General features: G+C 31.6%; 2 protein-coding genes across 3 annotated transcripts; one reads left to right on the top strand and one right to left on the bottom strand.

Annotated features, from left to right (window-relative positions):
• Positions 1-1986: 1986 nt before the first annotated feature.
• On the bottom strand, positions 1987-5965 carry LOC145624528 (protein SOSEKI 5-like). The gene is made up of 3 exons (XM_081677579.1): positions 5480-5965; positions 4469-5389; positions 1987-2580 (listed from the first exon to the last, which is right to left on the bottom strand). Exons 1-3 carry the CDS (start codon positions 5758-5760, stop codon positions 2418-2420), a joined length of 1365 nt encoding a protein of 454 aa, XP_081533705.1. The 5' UTR covers positions 5761-5965; the 3' UTR covers positions 1987-2417.
• Positions 5966-22923: 16958 nt separating this feature from the next.
• LOC145624527 (transcription factor MYB59-like) lies at positions 22924-24311 on the top strand. Of its 2 annotated transcripts, none has more exons than XM_081677578.1 (3): positions 22924-23139; positions 23236-23365; positions 23499-24311. In XM_081677578.1, exons 1-3 carry the CDS (start codon positions 23025-23027, stop codon positions 24019-24021), a joined length of 768 nt encoding a protein of 255 aa, XP_081533704.1. In that variant the 5' UTR covers positions 22924-23024; the 3' UTR covers positions 24022-24311. The 2 variants fall into 2 exon arrangements, with proteins under 2 accessions (XP_081533704.1, XP_081533702.1); XM_081677576.1 differs by having other exon boundaries at positions 23032-23168.
• The last annotated feature ends 756 nt before the right edge of the window (positions 24312-25067 follow it).

The raw sequence follows: 25067 nt of genomic DNA, 5'->3' as shown, positions 1-25067 counted from the left end.
TCTTAAATATTTCAATTATAACAATATAACTAGTATAGCACACGTGTAATTACACATCGTATTAAAATTTTAAAAACCCATTTGCATAAATCAATATGCTAAACAATGATCCGTTCCTTTTTAAATGTACAAATCTATGTCATCACGATCACACGTTTCCTCTAATTATCATATGTTACTATAAGTCAACATGTATGCAAACTAATACATATCATACGATTAAAAGACTGACTAGAGTTTCTTGTGTTACAGATATTATAATCTCATGGCTATGAGATTAGAATTGAGGGCTAAGGCTATATATTTTGTTATGGTCATCAACCTCTTTGTAACCTTTCTTCCTACAACGCTTAGCATAATACTCAAAAGCGGAAAGAAGCGACTACTTGCAGATGATTTTGATGATCAAATGAATGAAAATTACACTTCTTCAATTCAAGGGAAGTTTGCACAGCCAGATTCCTTTCATTCAATTCATAGCCTAAATGGGAAAAATGTGTCTTAGTGTAATAGCCTATTATACCAAGTTAATTTTACCCTCTAGTGACTATGTTAGCTTTTGTTTGATATTTTCTGCTTCCTTAGCTAACTAACGACCTAAATATGTATTGTTGTGTGTTCACCTCCCATTCATTATGCTAGTCTTTGTTTTAAGTTGTCTCTTCCTTTGCTAATTAGCCACCTAAAAAAGTAAGGTTGGATGTTTGGATTTATACATTCAAGAGTTTGGGTTTAAAGAGTATTTCATCCGTATTTTATTACTTGCTTTATGTTTTTGGTACCTATGACGATATCAATTTTTTTTATCAATAATATTTTAAGTTATCAATAAGTATAAATTATGACAATTTAAAATTAATAATCTATTTATTGAGATGATTCCAACAAGTAGTATATAAATCACAAACATTAGTCAAAATAGATTAGAATATTGTAAAAAAAAAATGCAAATTAAATACGGAGGGAGTATGACATTACGGAGTAACTTTGAAAACAGATCGGAATTGATAGGGCAAAGCCTGTTAGGACTCAACCAAAATGTTGGTTAGCACATTGTTAGCATAAGTGCATATTTGAAGTGCTAATAAGTAACATTATTAGCAAATTTAGCATCAGCCCATTGTTAGCACAAGTGCATCCTGATGAATGATAAAAGAAGATTTTCACCAACACCAACCTAGGATTACCCATACGACGCCTAAGGCTTATTGTGTTAAGGAATAAACCTCTGAAAATATAAACCAACATTTCTTAATGAATAGTCTACCTAGTACCTTTGTTTTTATTCGATTAATAATCCTACTTTGTATGTATTTACAATGTCAATTAGTTTCAAAATCTATTATTACGTTGTTATTACATGTCACACGGACAAATCAACATATTGTGATTTTTCATTAGTTATGTGTTCTCTTATTTTGCGAAAAAGTTAGAGATACATAATACCTCAATACTACGTATTTCATTTGACTTTTTATGTTTAAAGTTGATTAATCATAACAACCCGCAACTGAGAAAATAATAAGTCGGAATAGCAATAATAGCTGCATTAGCTACATCAAGACTTTTATCAAAGCTTATTGAGAACAAATAACTTGTGTTAATGCATTGCATGTACTACTATCCGTCTATCTATGACTAGTTTTATATTGTAGCTTATGGAGTATAAAAAGCTCTAATAAACTACTAACCCATTAAATGATTTAAATCTAGTGGAGTACATCAATCTTAGAAGTGTTCCTGCTTTTCCTTGTTTCTCTCCGGTTCATCAGGCACATCAATTTTCTCCAAACTCAGAAGTTAATAAAACAACTTTCTTCTAATCAGTATAATAATCATATTCTATTACAGCTAAATTATTAATTTAATTCATAATTGTACTAAAAACACTAAACTCAATGCATAATTTTGCTTAAAATTTTCCACTACCCATAACCAACAGCCCAAAAGAGGGAAATATAAGAATCAAAGGCCCAAAACTCAAAGTCTAAAAAGACAAGCTTTTTATTTTCATTTTTAATACGAGTACTTGTATTAGAGCTCCAAATTCAATAAATAAAAGTCAATTCACATGAAAAAGGAGCTTTCATGGTTTTTTTTTCATGCACATTTCTAAAATGCAAAAGCTTTCCCGAATTCCCAAAATTACCACTACAGTTGCTACTACTAGTCTACTACAGAAATTCCTACAATGTTAATGTACGTTATCCACCGTACTAGTCACGGCGTATGAACATTTGTCCCCTTGATTTTTCAACCTTCTAACTCGTTAATTTCCATCATTCTTCCTAATGATATAATTTACCACTAATAAATATAATAGTCTTGTAGGTTAGACAAGAGGAAATCACATTACATATAACTGATATAAGAAATCCTAATAAGTCACATTATGGAATCAGTAGTGACCAAGGCGCTTAACATTGATTTCGCTCTTGACAAGTATTGTTGATGGTAGCACGAGTAGAATCCGTGTGACATTCTTTCTTACTAGTACTTGTTTGAGTCTTTGGTTTCCTCGGTATGCATTTTGCTCTAACTCCTTCCACTTCTTTTTCCTCCAACTTCATATGCACACTCCTATAGAATAAAACAAATCCAATTGTTACAATCAATTATAGTGTTTTGATCATACCAAAAGAATTAAGAAAACAATCAAACCTCAACACATGTAGCGTTTTGGGTGTTCATTACGAGTTATTATATACTTCGTATATTATAATCGCATGCACAAGCACGATTTTAATCACACATATCATAGTGAAATATGTAGAAAGATCAAGACTCCTATTTTCCATGTGAATGCACAAAGGCGAAAGAAACAGGACGTATAAGAGTTCACACTCGAAAGAGATGTCGGCTAACATAGCATGTGACAAGCGGCCAACATGACCCCTTGATTTGTTCCTAGTTACTCTACTCTGTCCTAAATGCTAATAATCTGGATTTCTGAACTAAATCTTCACCTATGCTTTCACAATTTTACCACCTTTGACAATCAGTCAATTGATGACAATTACAAACCTCATTTTCCAACAACTGGTACTTTCATAATATATAATCTATATTGAATATTGTTGTGGTCCAATACAATTATATAACTGCAATGTAACATTGTTTTTTTTTTGGTCTGAGAACGCATGCATATGCTCCAATGCTGGCACATGCTGCTGTAGTTCTTATTACAATAGATCCATAAAAATCTTTGTTTTTTTTTTTTTTTTTGGTTAGTACTCCGTAATGAATGCAAGCTAAGTGTGTGCAAGTGTAACATGTCTAACCCAAGGTGAGGTTCAGGGTTCGAACCTCGGCCACTAGGAAAACGGCAAGAGTTTTATTAACTCTGCTATCCTAAACAATCATTTAGGGAGGAGCAAAATGAGGCTAATAACACGGAACATACATAAGATAATGCAAAATTGAATGATGGAAACTGTAGTAGTAGTAAAGAAATCAATTATATGTCTGAAAAAACATATACTACGAGTAAAATAAAAGCAGGGATCAGAACACAGAAAGATGATATCATAAAAAAATGAATAATGACATTTGAATAAATACTACAGTCCTTGAATAATGAATATGATCTAGATCAGCAGGAATCTTGCAAAAAAGATAGTACGGGTACTACCTAATTACTGGCCTCAGGTTAACGCTATATCATAGCCTTTGAAGTAGCAGGGGTAGGGGCCTTTACTTGCAAGTAACTTATACAACTCACTCTAAAATATTTGTCTTCACCATCACATTTTTTAAAATTTTACGCTTATCATCTTGTGTAACTCTACTTGCTTGCAATTTATCACAAAACCACGATTTGTTACTGTCTAACACATTCGAAAAATCTATTGCGTGAAATTATGAGTCGTACACAACTTTATCTTAAACATATTATTATGGTTATTATTTATCTTTTCAGAGTGAAAAGATGGTGAACAAAATTATTACGAGTAATCATAAAGTAACGTAGTTAAAGTTATCATTATCAAAGGTAAAACTATTACTGCGGGTATCATATTATCATATTGTAATTGTCATTCAACTAAAGTACTAAACAATCTAAAACTTATTCTAATCATACAAGTTATAAGCACCTAAGCAACAAGATTTGCACAAAAAATACTCTCATTATACTGGAGTACAAATCTACAATGCATAAAAGAGAGAGAATGGGTAATATCAGTCTATCATAAATTTACCGAAACTCTAGCTGCAACAAGATCAGAACACAGAAATCAGCCCAATAATTAAAAAAAATGTACGTATGGCTTATTCTCTACAAAAAAAGAATCGTACCTTCAAAACCATCATAACAAGTAAAATTCAAATGTCATATAAACTTACTCTAAATTAGACCACTGAACATTCACACAGTAGATAAACCAAACGTACACTTCATACCCAAACTTACTACTGTAACAAAATTAAAACACCCATCAAATAACATAATTAAATTAAGAGTGTTTACCTATCAGCATTGTAAGAAGAAGATCGTTTAAGCATAGTAGGAAGCTCTTGTTTCTTACTCGTAGTCTCGATTAAACTCCCGCTAAAATACTCTTTATCTTCCAACGCCATTTTCGCAAACTTACTACTCACATTATTCTCCATCTCCACCATCATCATCTCATTACCCCCGTCCTCGACTAATGTGCCACGTGGTACCCTCGTCTTATAATGAGACACCAATGAAAACCCGTTGTCTTTCACTGCGACCGCCCCGCAGTCTTTAAACGATATCGATCCACATGAAATCAAGCTCATTAAAACAGTAGACGCTTTCATTCTGCCACTTGGACAACTCCCAATCGTCTGATTATTATTATTATGATCACCTTGATTAGCAGCTTGTAATGAAGTTGATGACGACGATGATGAACCTAGTAATAATCTACCGTCAGCTTTCATCAACGACTCTAATGTCTCCGGACTTGAATCCGACGGTGGTGGTGAAATCTCATCCCTACTCAACTCCGTACTCTGTTGTATTTCCTCGGCTTTTTCTTCCTCGGGTTCTTCTTTTATAACGACCGCCTTCCGACGACGTCGTTTCTCGTCAGTCTGAGTTGACGCGTCAGCCGCTGCTTTTCCGGCGAACTCGTGGGTTGACTCAGTCTTATACACTTTATACTCGTGCAAGTCAATCGCTCCCCAAGACTGATTCCGCCGGCGATTCCTCACCGCCGGAAAATCAGAATCTCCGGCTGCCGGAGTATTCTTCGCGCTTGAAGATGACGACGTCGTTTCAGATGATTTGGATGCAGTCGGCGAAGAAATTGTATTTTCGACCAGAATCTCGGAACCTTTGAGAACATACTCTCCTCCGTGAACTGGATGTATGAAATCATTCTCCGCCAAATCATGCCATACATATCCACTTTTGTAGCTCCTAAAAAATCAATCAAAATATCAACATTAAATTTTAATTAATCAACAAATTAATTGTTATTAATTTAAGTACGATTAATTAATTAATTACCGTTTGGAGGACCAGGAGTAGCGAGAAGGCATGGATTTACCACGAAGAAGATAAAGGCGATGAATGACGTCACTGAGAAAAAGACCATGAGGAGAAGAGAGAGGAACCTCCATGAAATGAGGATGTTCAAGCTGACCATTTCTGGAAAGATAATAAACTACTGGAACTACACTTGCTTTTTTCAGCTGATTTTGTTGATCATTTATGTAATCTTCTTGTTTTTCTTTGAATTTCTGGAGATGAAGTTGCTCGCTTCTTCCTCTGCTCAATGTTACCGCCATTGATGAGGAATTACAGAAGCTTTAAATTAAAATGATGGGTTTTCTTTTCTTTTTTTTTTTTTTTTTTTTTTTTGGGAGGAAATGGAGAAATGGAGGGAGGTTTGGTTTGGGGGGTGAAGAGGGGATTCAAAATAAGAAGGGGGAGAAATGAGGAGAGAGAAAGGGGGAAATATAATGAGACAAGAGGAAGAAAACAAAGGTGGAATTTGTTTAAAATTCAGTACTAATTTGGCAGAGTTTATAGTCAGAGGTTTTTGCTCTAATACAAGTAATTCTTGTTTTGGTTTTATTCATTTTTTTTCAACTTATGGTTGAATTGAACTCAATAGAATATAAGATGAGATTTTTACAAATAATAATAATAATAATAATAATAATAATAATAATAATAAGGTTAGTTTGGTGGTCTCATTTTTATGGATCATGGTTTATGAAAGGGATTTATATTTAAATGAAATTGATTAATCTTATAATAAATTTATTTAAGTGGTGTTTAGTGCAATGACTTTGCATGTGAATGCTAAGATACAAGAAGTGACTTTGTATGTTTAAGAAAGTTAAGATGTAATTAGTCAATTGATAATGATGGATTAATAAATGTATTCAAAGGATTGTATTGTAGCAAGTAACATGGTAGTGATTTTTGTAAGTTGATTGCAATGTAAAGCACTAAGAGCCTATTCTCTTCCGTTTATCTTCAACTCAGCTCCAGTAAGTTCAGTTCACTTCACTTCACTTCTTAATTTCCTAATCTCATAAAATATTCAGTTTATTTCAGCTTCAATAAGGCCCCGTTCTTTAGAGCTGCTCTGCTCTGCTGAAATCTGCTCTGCTCTGCTCTGCCCTGCTCTGCTCTACTTAAAATTAATACTTAATATTAAATTATTATAATAATAATTAATTAATATTTAATATTTAATAATAATAATAATTACTATTTTATAATAATAATAATAATAAATAAATAATATTTAATAATAATAAATAATTAATATTTAATTATAATAATAATTAATACTTAATAATAATAATAACAATAATTAATTATTGATATTTAATAAAAAAATAAAAAAATAATAAATAATTATTAATATTTAATAATAATAATAATAATAATAAATTATTAATAAAAATAATAATAATAATAATAATAACAATAATAATTAATATTTAATAATAATAATAATAATAATAATAATAATAATAGTAATAATAATAATAGTAATTATACTAACAGTAATAATAATATTTGTAACTAATAATATTAATTATAATAACAATAATTGATTTTTATAATAGAAATTAATATTAAGATAATGACTAATATTTAAAGATAATACTAATTATTAATTTTTAATAATAATAATTAAATAATATTTAATAATAATTATAATTAATATAATAATAATTAATATTTAACTTTAAAAATTTAATGATTATAATAATAATGCGATAATATTAGTAGTAGTAGTAGTAGTAATAATGATGATGATGATGATGATGATGATGATGATGATGATAATAATAATAATAATAATAATAATAATAATAATAATAATAATAATAATAATAATAATAATAAAATAATAATAATAATAATAATAATAATAATAATAATAATAAAATAATAATAATAATAATAATAATAATAATAATAATAATAATAAAATCTGCTCTGCTCTGCTCTGCTCGGCTCGGCTGAAATCTGCTCTGCTCTGTTGAAATCTGCTCTGCTCTGCTCTGCTCTGCTGAAATCTGCTCTGCTCTGCCCAGAAGCTCAAAAGAACAGGGCCTAAGTTCGGTTCGGTTAGGTTCAGTTTAATTCAGCTCAGTAAATCAGAACAGGCCCTAATTCCTCTCATCGACTGTAAATTGTTAATCTTATAACATTTGACATTAAATCATGCAAACATAAGGGTAATAACTACACTAAAAAAAAGTATTACAATGATCCTTGAAAATGTTAGCTTACCCAAATGAATTGAGTTTGCAGGTCTTCTCATTGATGGCTATTACTCCGTTATAGACTTATAGAAGTGTTCACAATCGATTAATCATATTAATTTATGGTTTAATTAATTAACATCATAATACATAACTTCATCATATAACAATATTGTAAATCAAGATATACTTTATCGATTAGTTTTATAATAATATGGTTTTTTTGTTACAACATCACTTTTTATTTTAAGTGCTAATTATTGACACAATACTTTGAAATATTACGCAACATATAATACTTCACATGAATTTAGTACTTCGTAAATCAATATATAATTATGCTACATTTATAAATTTAACTGCTAATACAACAATCGGTCAAATCCAATTATGTTTAATCACAAATATCAATTGCAACCACTTTGTATCCTCATAAATGTATAACTAAACTACAACCATTGTAATATGTTGACTATACTTAACATCAATCAATGAAGAAAATCTTTATCGAGGAACTCATCTTCCCATTTCAAACAATTAATAGACCAAAATTTTTAAAATATCCAACTGAAAACAAGACCTAGACTTATAATTTCCAAATGAATAGGCCAACTCATCTTGTTAGGGAGTACTCTATTTTGAAAATAACTTTGAATTAGAATACAAGTACCAATATTTATTAGGTCTCTTCACATTGATCTTAGTTTTGCAAATTCTAATTAATAAGGAGTACCCAGCAATTTTGAAAATAATGGTTAAATTCTTCTTTCTTTCAATTAACATCAAAGAAGACTTTGCTGCAAAAAAATAAAATTAAATTGAAAGTCAAAAATTTTGGTTTCATTAATACATGGTTTAAAGTGTTGTAACTATTGTAAGTAGAATTTTTGAATGTGCATTTTTCTATAATGTTGCATACTTGGTGAATATACTTCTCTTCTTAAACCATGTTCTTTTGAGTTAAATTGAACTAATTTGAAGTAAAATAATACTGTAAATAAAATGAACTTAACTGAAAATAAATCTAAAAAATGGAGCTTTTTAATTAGTTTAAATACATTATACATAGTACGGGGTACAACATTACAATCAATATTATGTGTGAACAACAAGCACATGTATGGACTATAGACTACGCCGTTGTACAGTTGTACTACATACTCTCAAGGTCTCTAAAATTACAGTAATAGGGCTGCTCACAAATTAATCACTTCTTTTGAGTTTTGACCAATCATTTTATTAAAAAGCCACTTTTCATAATTTTGTTTATGTGCAACATAGAAGAAAATATACCACATAGTACCTCGAAATGCTAAAGTCTTCCATGATAAGCTGAAAAAAAAAACACAAAACCCTACTTAGAAAGTTAATTAAATTTGTCTTAAGATAGATAGAGAAAAAGTGAGAATCTACAGCAAAGAGTTTGATTTCACATTAAGAATTCAAACAAGGTTTACTAAAAATAAATAAAAATAGAAAAAAGCGTTGACTAAATATAGTACTAGGACTAGTAGTGGTCTGTATAGTACAGTAGCATTTGGTTTAAACTTGACTGCCACCTAACCATTGACTCAAGTCGCTACTTGCGATGAATGCGCTGCTCAACGTCTCACCAAACCCCAACAAAATTAAATAAATATAAAATGGACTTGACATGTCATCAGTCCAGCTAATACAAGGCCCTGGCCCACAAAGACACGTGTTAGAGGTTGCGTTGACTGCCGTCCATAAAATTCAACATTAAGATATAAAATGAATGATTGTTGATTGATGAGACAACGTCATCATACGGCCTTGACATGATCAGGATTCTATAATCAACTGCACCATATCATATCATATCTTAGGCGTAAGAATCTATCTTTGAGACTTTGAGATACCCATACTCATCCCTCTCTTCACTTTCATTGTTCAATTCAAGTTTTTCTTACAAAAATTTGAGACATGAACAGAGATATTTGAAAGATTTCAAACTAGAAAATGATTACTACTCATAATACTATCTCCGTTACATATTATTTGCAACAATTTGACATAAAGTAGAGAGAAAAAATGTCTAATTGTTGCAAATAATATGTAACAGAAGTAGTATGATTTTGTGCATAGAGCATACGTGCATATTTGAAACTCTATCATAGGCTGTGTTGAACATCATACTTTTTAAAATATTTCAAAGTATTAAAAATATATATCCAATAATACGGACTACAGAGTATACGAATTCTAGTTCTTTCACCTATATCACAATCTCCGACCAATGTGTTATCCTTGGCCTCTTCTCTACCTCTTTCTTATAATTCTTGTGAGAGAGACATTGTATGAAGCACCTAATTATATGTGAGCCTTTATAAAGGAAAGTGTTGTTAATTAATTTTACATTCAAATCAGTCAATCTCATCCATATATTGTTAAAATTTGTATTACATTAACTTAGTACCGTATTTTAAAAAGTGTTGTTTATCTTTTACTGTGTATATAACAATTTTAGAAGTATCCCGTATTCTCATGCATTAATACAAATACAATCTAGTGTAAAACTTTTTTGGTAAAAAGTCAAACTAACTCTAATAAGTCAAACAAATTGATTATGAGATATATGAATTTAGAGGGTTTTAAAGTTTAGATTTTAATGTGCCAATTCCAATTAATTAAATAACAAGAAAATGACAATACTTTGTAAGAGCAATATAATACATGGTTCACATTGCCATCAATATACACACATACTTCTTAAATATACTACTTGTAGATAAATAAAGATAAGTGAAAATTCAGAACATTATAACTGGTTATCTTCTAGTAAAACACTAAATTGTTATGAATCAATGGCTTGACTCTTGATCTATCACGCATAGGACATCCTTTTCGTATAGTAATAATCAAAGGTTAATAAATGGGACCAATATAATGTTTATAGGGTCCATTTTATTATTTGTACAAATAAATCCAAAGTTGTCAAAGATTTGGGAGTGTTTGGAAATATGTGTAGCATCGGATTAAATTCATTCATGCAGATCATTTATAGGGTGGACAGTCCAATTTATCGGCGGAATTTTGAATAGTCGACCTTAGTCTTGACGGCGTTGCATATGCATGATATCAAAGAGAAATTCTTTGTGATTATATAATTCAATTCCATGATAGAAGCAGGAACCTTGGTTGATTTATTCCAATTACCCGAATTGTCCCCAATCATATAAAATGGAGGGACTAGATTCAAACTTGTTTACGTGAGAGTAAAGAATAACTCAAGCGGTTAAAAATTCTTTCTCAATTCCACGAGATCCTAAGATCATCATTCGTCCTTGTGGCTCTTCAAACACCCTTAAAAAAAAATGTTTACGTCAATTTTATTATGTTAAATTCATAATGTAGTCGCCAAGCTGTAACTCTCGAGTCCTACATATACAATAAAGTCATTTTGACTCTACTGTCTAAAATTCATCCGTGAACAATATTTTAAAACTAATATCTCATCGATTATCACTCCATAATCCATACTCCATATAATGATATCAGTCCTTAGCAAACTAAAAAAACACAACACTTAAATGGCACATAATTATATTCTGATGGCCCAGTGGCCAGTAGCATGCATCACTTTTTCAAATATAGGAAAGACAAGGACTGCAGTGATATTCTAAAATAGACAAAAATTACATTCAAGTATTGTTTTCTCAATTAACACAATTACTCAATTAGTTACAACACTTACAGTACTAGTAATAATTGTTTGATACTCATTCATGGAACCTACTCGTAGAGAGGAAGGCAGAGCAAGACTACAGGATAAGTTACTATGCAACAATTCGCTTAGAAAGCGGGAAGTTTTACATCATGGAATTGAATGTGATACTTCCTTTGTTTAACCAAACAATCGGCTTCTTAGAAAGTTAGAACTTACACGAAATCGAGCATACTTACAGGTTAGAAATAAACCATAACAAGCTATGATCTTTCACTAACCACACATAGGAAATCAATCATTAATCACAATTGCCTAGAAATAACTCAAATTAGAATCTTGAATAATGGAGAATTCAGTAGTTCTAGACAAATTTAAAATGACAAAGTAACCTCCTAAAGTAGACAAACAAACAAAAAAGCACAACAATGATCAGGCAATTGATGAACTATATTTGTACCCAATTATATACTATCCATCTACTAAAGTAATTTTTTATTTTTGAAATTCTACAGTTACAGAATCATGAAAATAAAAGTAGGATGGTAAAAAAAAAAAAAAAAAAAAGAGGGACAGTCATGTGAATAATACAAGAGTAGTCAAATCCAGGTATTAGTGCTCAAACACACCCACAATAATATTTGTTAGAGTAGTCCAATCACAGTATTAGTGTGAGGGTACACAACATCTATTTGCCAGATTATTAAGCTGATTTTCACACTTTTAAAAAGTCACATCCTACACTCTTTTACCAGAGCTTATTTAACAGTATCCCAAATAAATACTTACATTAGTATGGCGGAAAACACACAAATTCAAACAACGAGGGATAGTTATGATTTTTGAAATTGATTCCTTAGGATAAACCTAAATTAATTATGGTTTACCATTAATAAGGGGGGGGGGGGGGGGGGGATAACATTTTCGTCTACATCATCTCCCTTTACAGAGATAGATAGTATACTTACTAGAGAATCTTTTTATTTCAAGAAGGTAGGGTAATTATATGATAGACAAATAGATTAATTTGCAAAATTTGAAAACTCATACCTCAGCAAATAAAAACCTTTCTCTTTACTCAAAAAATTAAAAAAAAATAAAATAAAATTATATATATAAAAAAAAAATTATAAAAAAAAAAAAAACCTTTCTCAAGCAAATAAGAGAATGGGCTATAAGCTACATTGGTATTTTATATAAAAAAAAATGGGCCCAAATATTTGGATAGTGAAACCCAACAAATGTCTAAATTGATACCCGCTAACTTTTGGGCCAGCGTGGAATAATTAATAACTAAGGAAGCCCACATCAAACACCCATTTACAGCTAAAGTCCTACATTTGTCGCTCACCCTTGAGACATTAGTCCAAGTCCAAGTCCAAGTCCAAGTAGTAGTGTCCATTACATGATATACGGACAAGATGATAGCCAATAAGGACTTGCGGAGTTCTATTACAATAAGGTAGCCATATTGCTCAAGTGAAATCGCCATTACTTAATAATTGTGAAGTTACGCCTAATTCTTTTGAACTTTTCTCAGTTAAGGTCATTTAAAAAAAAAAAAACAATTATTGTTATTGTTAATGTAATTATTCTATATTATTTAAGGGTCTGTTCATATTTATTGAACTGAACTGAATAAAGCTAACATTAATATTTTACAAAAGAAAATTAGGAGCTGAATTGAATTGAACTAATTGGAACTAAACCAAACTGAAATGAAATGAAGCTGAAGTAAAATGTGAACAAACCCTAAGTAATAAATTAATAATAAATTCAGTTTAGCTTAGCTCAAATAATTTGTCAAGTACAATATAACTTAAACAACCTTAAAATCCAAGGGCTTTTTATTTTTTCAAAAAAAAAAAGACATTCTTTTTCGTATAAGCACTTTTGTTTTATACGCAAAATTTCTTGATTTTGTAAGTTATTATTCTAAATATAGGTCTTTTTAAAATATGTACTAGTATATTTTCTTTGAAGTATAGTATTTACTGTTTGTAATTTTATCACTTTACAATACAAAGTACCATATAAATATCACCAATTAGGCCTTAATTTAATGGTTATAATAATATAATAAAAATCCGTGTATAATAGATAGTACTCCTTAAAAATTTGTCATTTTTGTTGCCACTATTCACACATATTGTCATCTACTAATGCCTAAAAGCACACTCAAACACACAAATTTGTCATATACAGGTGATTTACGTATATGATTTTGGTTCTCCAAAGATTTGTGGTGGAAAGGAATTGTGCCGAAAAGCAGAAAAGGTGAGTATAGTGGATTGTTGCCATATCAGGATCAAGACTGAGGATGACTTTCCAAATCCTTAATGGGTACTGATTTTTGCAAAGTTTTTGATGTTTTGCGGACAATATTTTTTTTGGTGGTGGCCTTTATTTGGTGCGTAAACAATTAAAAAATAACTAAAATGTAACAAAAAGATTTCCACAAATTACTAAAATTACATTTCAATAGGCTTTCCTCTTACAAAAGGTACCAAAAGTGAGAATATACCTCTTACATTTTTACGTCAAAAAGGTTAAAAAAAAAAAAAAAGGTACAAGTTATTCCACTAGAGCTACGCTTATAATTGAATAGTCGATTGGCAAACATCCAAAATGTAATATTTCCAACAACCATGATTCCGTCAATTTCTCCAATGCCTAAATAAAAGAAAATTATGCTCCTGGATGGTCAAGAATTTGAAGCAGGAGGTGAATATACTTCAAGGACATCTGGAATGAAGTTCAAATTATATACAAGGTTCGATTTCAGGACAATTTTGAGGTCTACCGGAGGCCGGAGCTATCTAACGCTTAACTAATTGCTCAACAAAGGGTTGATTAGTCACAGAAAGAAATATTTCTTAACATTGCTTAACTCGAATTACTCATTATAACTAATCTCAATCAGCCAAGGAAAATTATGTCTAAGGCCTTAAGCTACAGGTTGAATTCAAAATATTAAATAAAAATATAAGGCCTTAATCTGTAAACCTTTCAAAATAAATGTATGTGGAGGAAAATAAAAACATATCACAAAGCACTATAAATTGGGATTAAGGCTTTGATTGATTGATTGATTGATTGATTGAAAGCACTATAAAAGTATAAATAGTCTTAATAGATCAGATAAGGGCTAAAACTAAAAGTACAACTCATGACTATAAAAGGGTACAAAACAGGAATATTAGGTTCAATGCCATAAGAGGAAATTACAGTAAAAAACATACTCTTAAACCCTACTTGGTAATCGGGTTATAAATACTAATAATGAGAATGAATTCAATAGTAATTTAACCAGCAAAATAACATTCATATGTCAATAATATAAGCTCATCCTCAAACTTTTGTTTTCCTTCATACATGTCCATTACCACCCGATCCCACTAATAATAGAAATTTGTGAACAAAAAGAGACAGTTTAAGGTTCATTATCATTATTCATTACCATGGCCCATGGGACTGGATATTAAGTCTCATACAAATTTATGTATAAATTCATTTTCATTACCATTATTTAATACCAATTACCAAACGGTCATTAGATGTTAGAGAAAAAGTTCCCAAAAAGACAGAGACCATGCTATATTTGCTAATCATCCAGAAAATTAAATTAAAAGAAACAAAAAAATCAAAGTGGAAAAGTAGCTAGAAGAAAGGCAGTCTGGCACCTGCCGACAGTATTTCTTGCTCGGTCTAATTGCATTTTGATAAACACATTAAGCAGCCCAACACAAGTATTTAAGGTTTGGTGATGACTAATAGAAATCTTAAGACTGTTGCTACTTTTTCAGGAGAAATTAATTTTGGCACACCCTTAATTAATTTTAGCACACTCTTGTATGAGAAGAGCACTTTGTGTGAGAAGAGCATAGAAAACTGTGCTCTTACATAGAGGTGTGCCAAAATCAATTTTGATGTGCCAAAATCATTTCCTTTTTCAGGTAAATAGAACTATAGGAGTAGAAAGGGTACCATTGTAACAGTGGACAGTGGCTGGTTGATCACAGAGTTACCGACTATGGCTTTTCATCAGTCTAGATTACACCAGGAAAAACATCAAAATGATCTCTCAGCTAAAATCTCGATTACCAATTTGGTAAGCAGTAATAAGAGTAATAACAATGAAATACATAGTAATATTTTTCGAGTTTTCAGGCTAGTTGATGGTATTTTGGTAATGCAACTCCATCTTCAAACTTGTTGTTTTGTTCATATCAGAAATTTCCAAAAATAATTCAGAGATTGTATATCATACATAATTTAGCAATCTCACAACTTGACTTGAATCTTAGGAATCACACATGATAATCCTATGGTAATTTAATCTAGTTCCTCGTTATCATAAGACAGTCAATACAGCAGCCTTCATATTGCATATAGTGTATACCATTAGAATGTTTTAAGTTATACTATAAGACATTCAATACAGCAAACTTCACTCATTCCAGAATTACAAACAAATACACATTAAAAGGTCCTGTCCAACAGTTATAACTAGGAAAGACAGAATTGGTTAACAATTGGAAATAATACAAGTACGAAGTATAAAAACTTCAATGAAGAAGGAGGTGAAAGTAATTCAATTTACATAGATCTAGATAAATAAAAGGTTTGAAGGTAGCTAAGTTGAACCTCAAGGATTACTCAACTAGGGACCTTTTGCTCCAGATCAGATCAAAATTTACGAAGCTGGTTCAAGGTGTTCATGTAAATATGTAATGCAATGGCAAGAAATACTTTTACCACTACAAAAAAATAATGAAGAACTTGGGGGTGAATTAATAAGATAAAAGTGCCCCCAATCATATTCTGGAGATACAAGAGTCTCCAATTACACACATTTTGCCCTTTCTTATTAAAAAATACTCAAATAATTTGGCAATTTTGGCTAATAGGCCCAAGAGTATAAACCAAAACTAGAATAGCCTCATCAAAAGAAAAGCTCCCCTCCTTTTTACTTAGTCCCCAAAAAAGTAGCTAAATTTTTTTGGTCAATCCAAGTGCAAGCAATTTAATCTTGCTTTCTCAATCTTAAAGACTTATTACTACTTCCACAAATGAGATTATGAGGATGCTAATTAGATTAGTTGGCAAAGAGAGTTGAGATCAAAGCTATTCCACAGTAGTGTATGGATCTTAATAGACCAGAATAAAAGACTTCTCATTACATCCCTTTTTGCCCACATACAACACCGTACACCCATACAACACTGTACATGCATTGCATAACCAGACAAATAATAGAATGCAGAATGCATATAATAATGTTTCATCACATATAATACTCAGCATTAAAAGGCAAACGTTCAATACGGAGTAGTTCATATCTCAAAAGGATTAGCATTTTAAAAAAAATCTCTTAGTATTTTAATACCACTTCATATCTTTTCAAATATCATGTTTGGCCTTAGAAGAAAAAACGTATTTTTTTAAAGTTAATTCAGAATGCATATAATAATTTTTCAGCAAATAGACAAATATAATACTCATACCATTAAAAGGCACACATTCAATACGGAGTAGTTCATATCTCAAAAAGATAAGCAATAAAAGAAATTCCTTAGTATTTTAATCCACAAATAGATCTAATAGCTACATCTTTTCAAGTACCATGTTTGGCCAATTGGCCTAAGAAGAAACGTATTTTTCCAAGTTCCACATTATACTACTGCTAAGTGCACATATTTAAAAATCAATTTTGTCATTCTCCCAAGAGTCCCATCACAATTTGGGGTAATCACTTTAAATTTCAAGTAAAGAATTTCATTTAAAATTCCCACCACAAAATATGAAAGTATTTAGAGATTACTGACCCCATCCATGTCAAACAGCACAAAACACAAATTGGACCCACACCCCACCTACTAATAAACTTTGATGGAGAAAATAAATGCTTACGTTATACCTGCTGAATGGAATTGTCACAATATCGCACTCTCCCTCACACTAGTGCAGAAATTTTTATTGCAGATAAACGTGCACAACATCATATAGCACTTATCAGCTTGTGTAATAAAGCAAAAGTTTTGGAGGAAGTAAACGTTCAAAGCAACACTAGGATATCATTTTTCACAAATTCTATCACAAAAACTATTACATAACCGCGTTCATCGGTTATTGAACAAACCTTTCAGCATTGGCTCTACTGTTGCAGAAGAGTCAATTTACAGTTCAGCAGAAGAGTTGATATATATAGCCTAAGCCTTAACCACCCCCACCCTCATTTCCTCCCCTTTTTCTCAAGTTTAATTATAAAGAGCAGGTTGATGAAAAAAAAAGGGGAATAACAGAAGAAAGGCATGGTCCTTGCTCTACGGCTTCAGAGAAAGTAAGGCCAGTCCAATGTATAATCTACTAGCTTGAGATATAAAATGGCAATAAAATTCTCCTTTAGATTAAAAAATAATAACCATGCACTTGGCACCCAATATAATAAGCAGAAATAAAATAAATCAACTATGAAGAACTAAGAATTCCTTTGATATTGTAAATATCTACTATCCAACTCAACATGTTAACATATAATTCCATGCTGAAATTCAAGTTTTCAACAATTTTTCTCAACATATAATTTGTAGAGCTCTTCTACTGAGATTCGTTCCCTCAATTTCTTTTTCAATACATTACTTCCTTTGTCCCAAAATAAAGATTATCTTCACTTATGACACACATATTAAGGCCTGTCATGTAACTAATACGCTTTTTAGTACTCTTTGGATCAGCCTACATTATAAATATCAATAATTCCAAACAGCCAATCATTAAGGGGATATATTTAACAGTAATACCTCGAAAAGGAAAGAATAACTTCATTTTAGGACATTCAAAAATAATAATAGGAACTTTCTTTTTGAGACATAAGGAATCACTAACAATACAAAAATTAGGAAGGGCATGAATTCTTGCTAGAAGAGGACGGCATTCTAAGTACCATTCTCTCCTGCGACAATCCGACAGTGGACACAAGGAGTCATAAAAAATTAATCCTAACAATGGCTCCTTGATAACTACCTAAGCTTTTCGGCACTTGTACACACACAGGTTATTTCACTTATTATCTACTCATTAATCATGATAATCATGACTCTCAATCGATTCTTCAGGAAGGAAAGGCCAAACACTAAGGTTGTATACAGGTACATATCACAAATGTCACTATCAGAGGCTCCTTAAATACAACAATAATATATATTAAACCCAAAATCAGGAATAACAGTGATAAAATAGATCCTATTATGCGACAAAGTCCTAGATTCCAGGAGCCATGGCATCAATCAGTAGTGTTCAGACACATGTGTTCCTCAAACAGACAATTAGACAATATTCCAAAATAACTTCAGAAACAATAGAATTAATCACATCCTTCACCCTCAAAAATGAGCACATAAAACCAAAGAGGCAGAGTATGATAAAACAATATATTAGGTATCATTAAAAACCATATCATGGTAGATCTAATCTTTATATAATATGAATGCTTAGCATACCTTTTGAACAAAGCAAGTGGTCCAGTCCTAGTATTTTGAGAGCTTGATATCAGCTTATCAAGGAATACTATTTTTATCTGGATTTTTCCTTTGTGGTGGTTACAACACTAGCTGCACAAGATAAGGAGTGGCATAAATTATTCAAGATAAACAATAATTAAGTTGAAGAATTACATGATATTCCACATCTGATAACGAACTAGGCCAGAGATAAAGTAAACCAGCTAAACAAACTGATAAACAGGCAAAAAACAAGAAGTGGCATCAGCATTAGATTATTTTGTCATATCAGTTATTACTACTTCGTATCTTTCTGAAGTATTTTTGTGAGGGTTCAAGAGGCTGGGAAGATCAATAAGTAATAATGTAGACGAGTTTCTCTCATCTTCCGTGGTTTGTAGTCAAAAGAGTCTCTTTTGGCTGCCTCCTCATACCAGATGTTATAAAATTTAAGGTTAAATTATGAGTCGACTTCATGTGTGATCAATATATCATGCTGGTTCATCTTCTTGCAATCGATTTCACTCTCATTCCACTATATTGATCCCTAAAGATACGAAAGAGAATCTAATTTTAGAGCTGGCAAAAGCTAACACGAACAAGACACAAAAAAACAAGTTAGTGTTATGGGTTTACAACACATTTAATTAAGCTGGTCAACATGACATGACACGTTTAGTTAAACAGGTCCAATTAGTTTTGAGATTTCCAACACGAAATTGACACGACTTATCCCACCTAAGAGAAATAACAAATGATTTAATATAATTTTGAAATCCATACAAAATCTTTAGTACGAGCCAACTTCATTTTATTCAACACAAATCGGACACGAAGAAAAGCAAGTTAGTGTCAAAGATTTCCAACCTGTTTAACTAAGCAGATCAACATGACATGACACGTTTAATTAAACAAGTATTTCAACTCGTTCAACTTTGACACGAACACGGAAGCAACCTGATACATGTTTGTCAATTGTATCTAATTTATTAATGGATCATTCTTTCAACACAATAACAAATACAGTGCAAGCATCCCTACCACAAACAAGATATTGGAAATTATGCCAATGGCTTATAAAATACCATATCCCATATAGTGACATCTTCCCATCTTACAATTTCACAGTGCTACCTTATAGTTGCCTAAGTATATAATTTCTAGAAGAGAAAAGAATATCGTATGCTCCTATGAAAGTAATTGTAATTTTGTAAGCCATGGAGATCCACAGCTTTTCTTTGTTTTCAACCAAGCATCTCAATTCCAGATCTCTTAACAATAATTGAAAGTTAAGGCACATTCGAACAAACTAAAGCAGGGGGGTTAGCAAGTGATCTAAAAAGGGATAAAAGCATTAAAATTGGAAAGCAATGATAAATAGATTGTAGACATTAGGCAAGTCAATATAGAGCACTTCAATTACCAGTTATCACAGACATCCACAAGCACCAAAAACAATATCTTTTATAATTTTTTTGAAAAGCTTAAAAAAAACAAAAAAAAAAAAAAAAACAAAAAACAATATCATCATATAACAGATACATAATTAAATATCAAAAATGAAAATTTGCTATTCCATAAGAGTACACCTAGGCACCTAGCTCAACCCAAAATCATCCAAATTGTGAGCCTTAACATAAAGAAACATTTTATGAATTCAATTAGTTAATATTATCTCACTAGGAACTTTTATAGCCACACATCAGCCATCAAATAAGATTATCGAATGCAAAGAAATTAATTGTCTTTTTCTTTTTCCGGAATTTTAAATATTATCTCAGTTCCTAGATGAAACTGCTACAACCCCAATCATCAATATACTTAACCAAGGACAAAAGTAATCTGAGTAGTAGTATCTTTGTCATCAAAGAGGACGGCATCACATCTACAGATCTACTCATAGAAATTGCAGTGCTTGAAAAAGCATTTCATCTTTAATTTTCAGAGCTATGTGTTTTTTTTTTCCCCCTCTTTGCATGGAGAGCTTTTAGATGTGTATTGATAACAAATATTACTGGCGCAGAACAAGAAAAAAAATGGAGAAAAAAATCAGAATTAAAGTTATCAAGTATATTAATAACTCTCTTTTACTAGTTGTCATAATTGACCATAAATGCATATATATTGAGAAAGTCAAAAGAACGATAAAAGTACGAAGTGATGTTGTAAGGAATAAGGCTTCAACGCATAGAGAAAAAGATTGTAACTATGGTAGCGACATTAAACATCTCAAATAGGAAAATACGACAATCATAGTAAAACAGAAGGAGCATATAATTATAAACAAACAAGTAGATGTATTGGAGGAAGAATGACTACTTTCTGATGGAGAATAGATGAGAAACAAAAATTATAAAGGAAGGAATTAAATAAAGCTGACCAATCTCTTCGTACAAGGCCTCTACAAGTCTATGAATATACAACTCATCATTAAACCAAATATCAGGGATCTTTATCATTGGCATACAATATTTGTCTAATTGCCTTCATAAACAATCTTTCACCAAATTAAAGTAAACAAAAAATGAAAGAGAGAGAGAGATTTAGAGGCTGAAATATGGAGAAATATTATCTCATGCCCATTCCACACTCCATGAACCAAGTACTTCTACTTCCCAATCATTAATTGTTTACGTTTCTCAATCAATCCAAGCACTAGATTCTCAAAGGAAAAAAAAAAAAAGGAAAGAAAGAAAATAAATAATATAGAGGCAACACTCTTTGTCAAATCATTAATTCCTTTATGATAGTAAATAAATGTATGTAAATCTAATTCTAATTCCTTTCTTATTGCTTTATTAGATGTTTAAGATCATAGCATCCTGCCATCCTTCACATAGTAAAATGTAGTTATCAATATATACCAGCTCCACTAGGATTAAGCATGGTATATCGATAATCACATAAATATCTGGAAACTTCAAAGCAACTTTCTTCACTACAAATTCAGATAATCTATCAGTACACTTAAGAAACTAAAACTTAAAAACATCATTGAATTATAAGCTTCCATAGCTTGTCATTTCCATAATTGCAATCATTTAAAAGCTTTATTTTAGCAGCAGCATATGCTGCAGTATTATATCAAATTAAAAAGGAATACTATTTTTTCTTTTAAGCAGAGAAAAGTCTGCTGAAAAAACAAACTATCAGAGATTAATAGAGCAAATACTACTTTTAAGATTTTGTCTTTATCTACTTTTCCTTTATCCCCAGCTTCATATGGGTGGCCTCCACCAAAGTCAAGGCATGCCACCAGCACATCACAATTTGGATGGGTAGGGCGCTGATCTACCAACTTCATAAAAAAAAGTAAATACCTTAAAAAAATGACAGACACCAAAATAGATTTCCAGTTTTAGTTATTCCTTCAAATTTAACTATCTATTTTATATAATTAGAGCGACAAAACTGACAATGCTTTTGCTCAGATAAGTAAGGGAATACTTGATTCTTTGAATTCTTATCTAGAGCACAGGACAGGTGTGAACAAAATCACCCCCAACGCCGCCCCCTCCGCCCCCCCCCCCCCCCCCCCAAAAAAAAAAAAAAAAAAAAAAAAAAAAAAAATATATATATATATATATATAGTTAAAAGAAAAAGGATAAACTGAAAAGCTAGAAACATGAAACAAGGAATACTTATGCATAAGCGTGACAATCAAACCGGTTCTAAAACATATAATAACACTGTGACTTAATTTTAGGTTATACAAACTACAGACTTACAGAGGCAACACTTAAAAGTTAAAACTGTTGTATCTATGGAAAAAGTGTGACTTCCTAACCGGTTTAATAACAAGTAATATCACTATGACTTAATATGATGAGAACAACAGCCAATCACGTTAATAGCCATATATCAATTCTTCTAAAGATAAATTAATTTTTAGTGGCTTACATCACATGCATAAGTTGCCTATCAAAAGACAAAAGTGTGGGGAACACATGTAAGGTGATGATAAAATTCAGCATTTTCAAATAATATCAAGATTATCTTATAAGTTTAAAATATTGTAAATTGTTTAATATAAATACCAGTAGTATGTAGCACTCCCCATGTATCCATAAGACCATTACTAGATAAAACCAATCTTAGAAGAAGTCGGAGCAAAAGAAACTAAAAGGTCAGAATGGTTCAAGAAGAAATCCGGAAGGGTCCATGGACAGAGCAAGAAGACCTTCAACTGGTCTGCTTTGTGGGATTATTTGGGGACCGGCGATGGGATTTCATAGCTAAAGTTTCAGGTTTGAAGGTGGCGGGAGAAAAATGATAGGTATGCTTGTTTGAAGAATGGGGAGCTTTTAAAAGGAGCATCCATTTTAACCACAGTTTTCTTGTAGGTTTGAAAAGAACAGGTAAGAGCTGCCGCTTAAGATGGGTAAATTACCTGCATCCAGGGCTCAAAAGAGGAAAGATGACTCCTCATGAAGAAAAACTTGTCCTTGAACTTCATTCTCAGTGGGGAAATAGGTATGTATTTCAGTATCCTACAGTAAAATTTAATAATTCAATATCTAATATTAACAAAACTATATTATACATAAAAGTTCAAAATCAAGCATTTGCTTAACAACTGTTAAGTTTACCTTCTGATCCCATGCAGATGGTCACGGATTGCCCGAAGATTACCGGGGAGAACCGATAATGAGATAAAGAACTACTGGAGGACGCATATGAGGAAGAAAGCACAAGAGAAGAAGCGAGAAACATCTCCATCAACATCATCATCAACAACTACAACAACATCAAATTTCTCCTCTTCGTCAAACAATCGAGCAGTGAATTCAAAAACTGCTACTGAGACAACAGAAAGCTTTGACAGCACAGTAGTTCCTGATACATCAGCTCTGCAAGGAAAGAAATTTCAGAAAGATGAGAGCGGGGAGGAAGAAATTTATTCCATGGATGACATATGGAAAGACATCACTTCAGAAGAACCAATAAAACCAGTTCTCGATGGCTACCGCGAAGGAAGCAATTTTTCTTGCTCAACAATGGTTTCTCCTTTGTGGGAATATTGTCCAGACACACTATGGAGAATGGATGTAGATGAAAGTAAGATGTTTTCCTCCCCTGATCAGTTTGTTCCCAGTTGCCAGCAAAAGAACATGTCATTAACTGGTTAATTTAGCGTAATTATATTATCTATGTCAAAATAGGTAATATCATGTCAATGAACTTTGACCTGTATAGTAAGGGCCCATAATAGAAAACTTAGCTTTCTTTCACCACCCATAGTCCAATGAGCATTGTAACAATATACATCTAGCCCTTAGGTAGTGCCTATTTTCACTTTCTAGTTCCTGGCTTTTGTATGAGTTCCAATAAGTTGTATGTGCCTTAAAAACAATGTATCATAAGCATATCACTTATGTTGAAGTTGAACGAGAAAGTATATTCATGTATTCCACTATCACCCTCCAGAATTCTCTTTTCCCTTGATTGTGTATGATATGTGTGTGTTCAATTACTTCAATATGTCACAAATGACAAAAATAACAATGCCACTATAACAGTTCTTTATGCTAGGGCGTAAGAGAAGTGTAAATAAAAGAAGAGATGGATCACATTCTTTGTTTGAATAATAGCTATGGAAGAAACAGAGATGATATATCCTCCAAATACATTCTCTTAGAGCATATAAAGCCCTAAAGTTAGTGCTTATCCTGCCTTTAACTTGACCCTCTCTTTCCATCCCCTTATTTCCCTTATTCTTTGTTCAATTAACTCCTTTTTCACTCTATAAACAATAATCATGCATGGATTGAAAGTGGCAGTCAAAGTTCCTACAAACTGAGAAACAACCAACCAGTTGGTACTTGGTAAGCATTATGTTTATCATCATAAAGCAATTGTGTGATCTTTAATACGGAATTCATTAAAAGGATATACAAAACATCTGATTCACTTAGTTTCCTACACCTGCTCTCCTTTAGTGTTGGTTATCTTAGTTCTAAATTCTAATTCAGGCTTCATACTAGTAGTTTCATACTTTCGTTGAGCAATATCACTGTGTTAACAATGATTTTCAACAAGATGATTTAAGATCACTATCAAGACTCAAGAGATACAAATTTGGAAAAAGGAAACAAAAAGGTTCAAAGTAGAAATATGAATAAAAGAATAAATTTCCGAATACTGGCTGAATCTGACACAATTTTTTTTTAAAAAA

The sequence above is a fragment of the Chenopodium album genome, chromosome 3 (genome assembly GCF_948465745.1).
Source record: "Chenopodium album chromosome 3, dcCheAlbu1.1, whole genome shotgun sequence".
NCBI classification, from domain to species: domain Eukaryota; kingdom Viridiplantae; phylum Streptophyta; class Magnoliopsida; order Caryophyllales; family Amaranthaceae; genus Chenopodium; species Chenopodium album.
This window is presented reverse-complemented; position numbering and strand designations above follow the sequence as displayed.

Bases quoted from the DNA above. Each gene is read 5' to 3' on its own strand.
- LOC145624528 (XM_081677579.1), bottom strand. From the start codon at position 5,760: ATGGCGGTAACATTGAGCAGAGGAAGAAGCGAGCAACTTCATCTCCAG. The intron at 5,390-5,479 runs GTAATTAATTAA...TTGATTTTTTAG, and splicing joins TACTCCTGGTCCTCCAAACG to GAGCTACAAAAGTGGATATG. The intron at 2,581-4,468 runs GTAAACACTCTT...TTTATTCTATAG, and splicing joins TCTTCTTACAATGCTGATAG to GAGTGTGCATATGAAGTTGG.
- LOC145624527 (XM_081677578.1), top strand. From the start codon at position 23,025: ATGGTTCAAGAAGAAATCCGGAAGGGTCCATGGACAGAGCAAGAAGAC. The intron at 23,140-23,235 runs GTTTGAAGGTGG...GTTTTCTTGTAG, and splicing joins TTTCATAGCTAAAGTTTCAG to GTTTGAAAAGAACAGGTAAG. The intron at 23,366-23,498 runs GTATGTATTTCA...GATCCCATGCAG, and splicing joins CATTCTCAGTGGGGAAATAG to ATGGTCACGGATTGCCCGAA.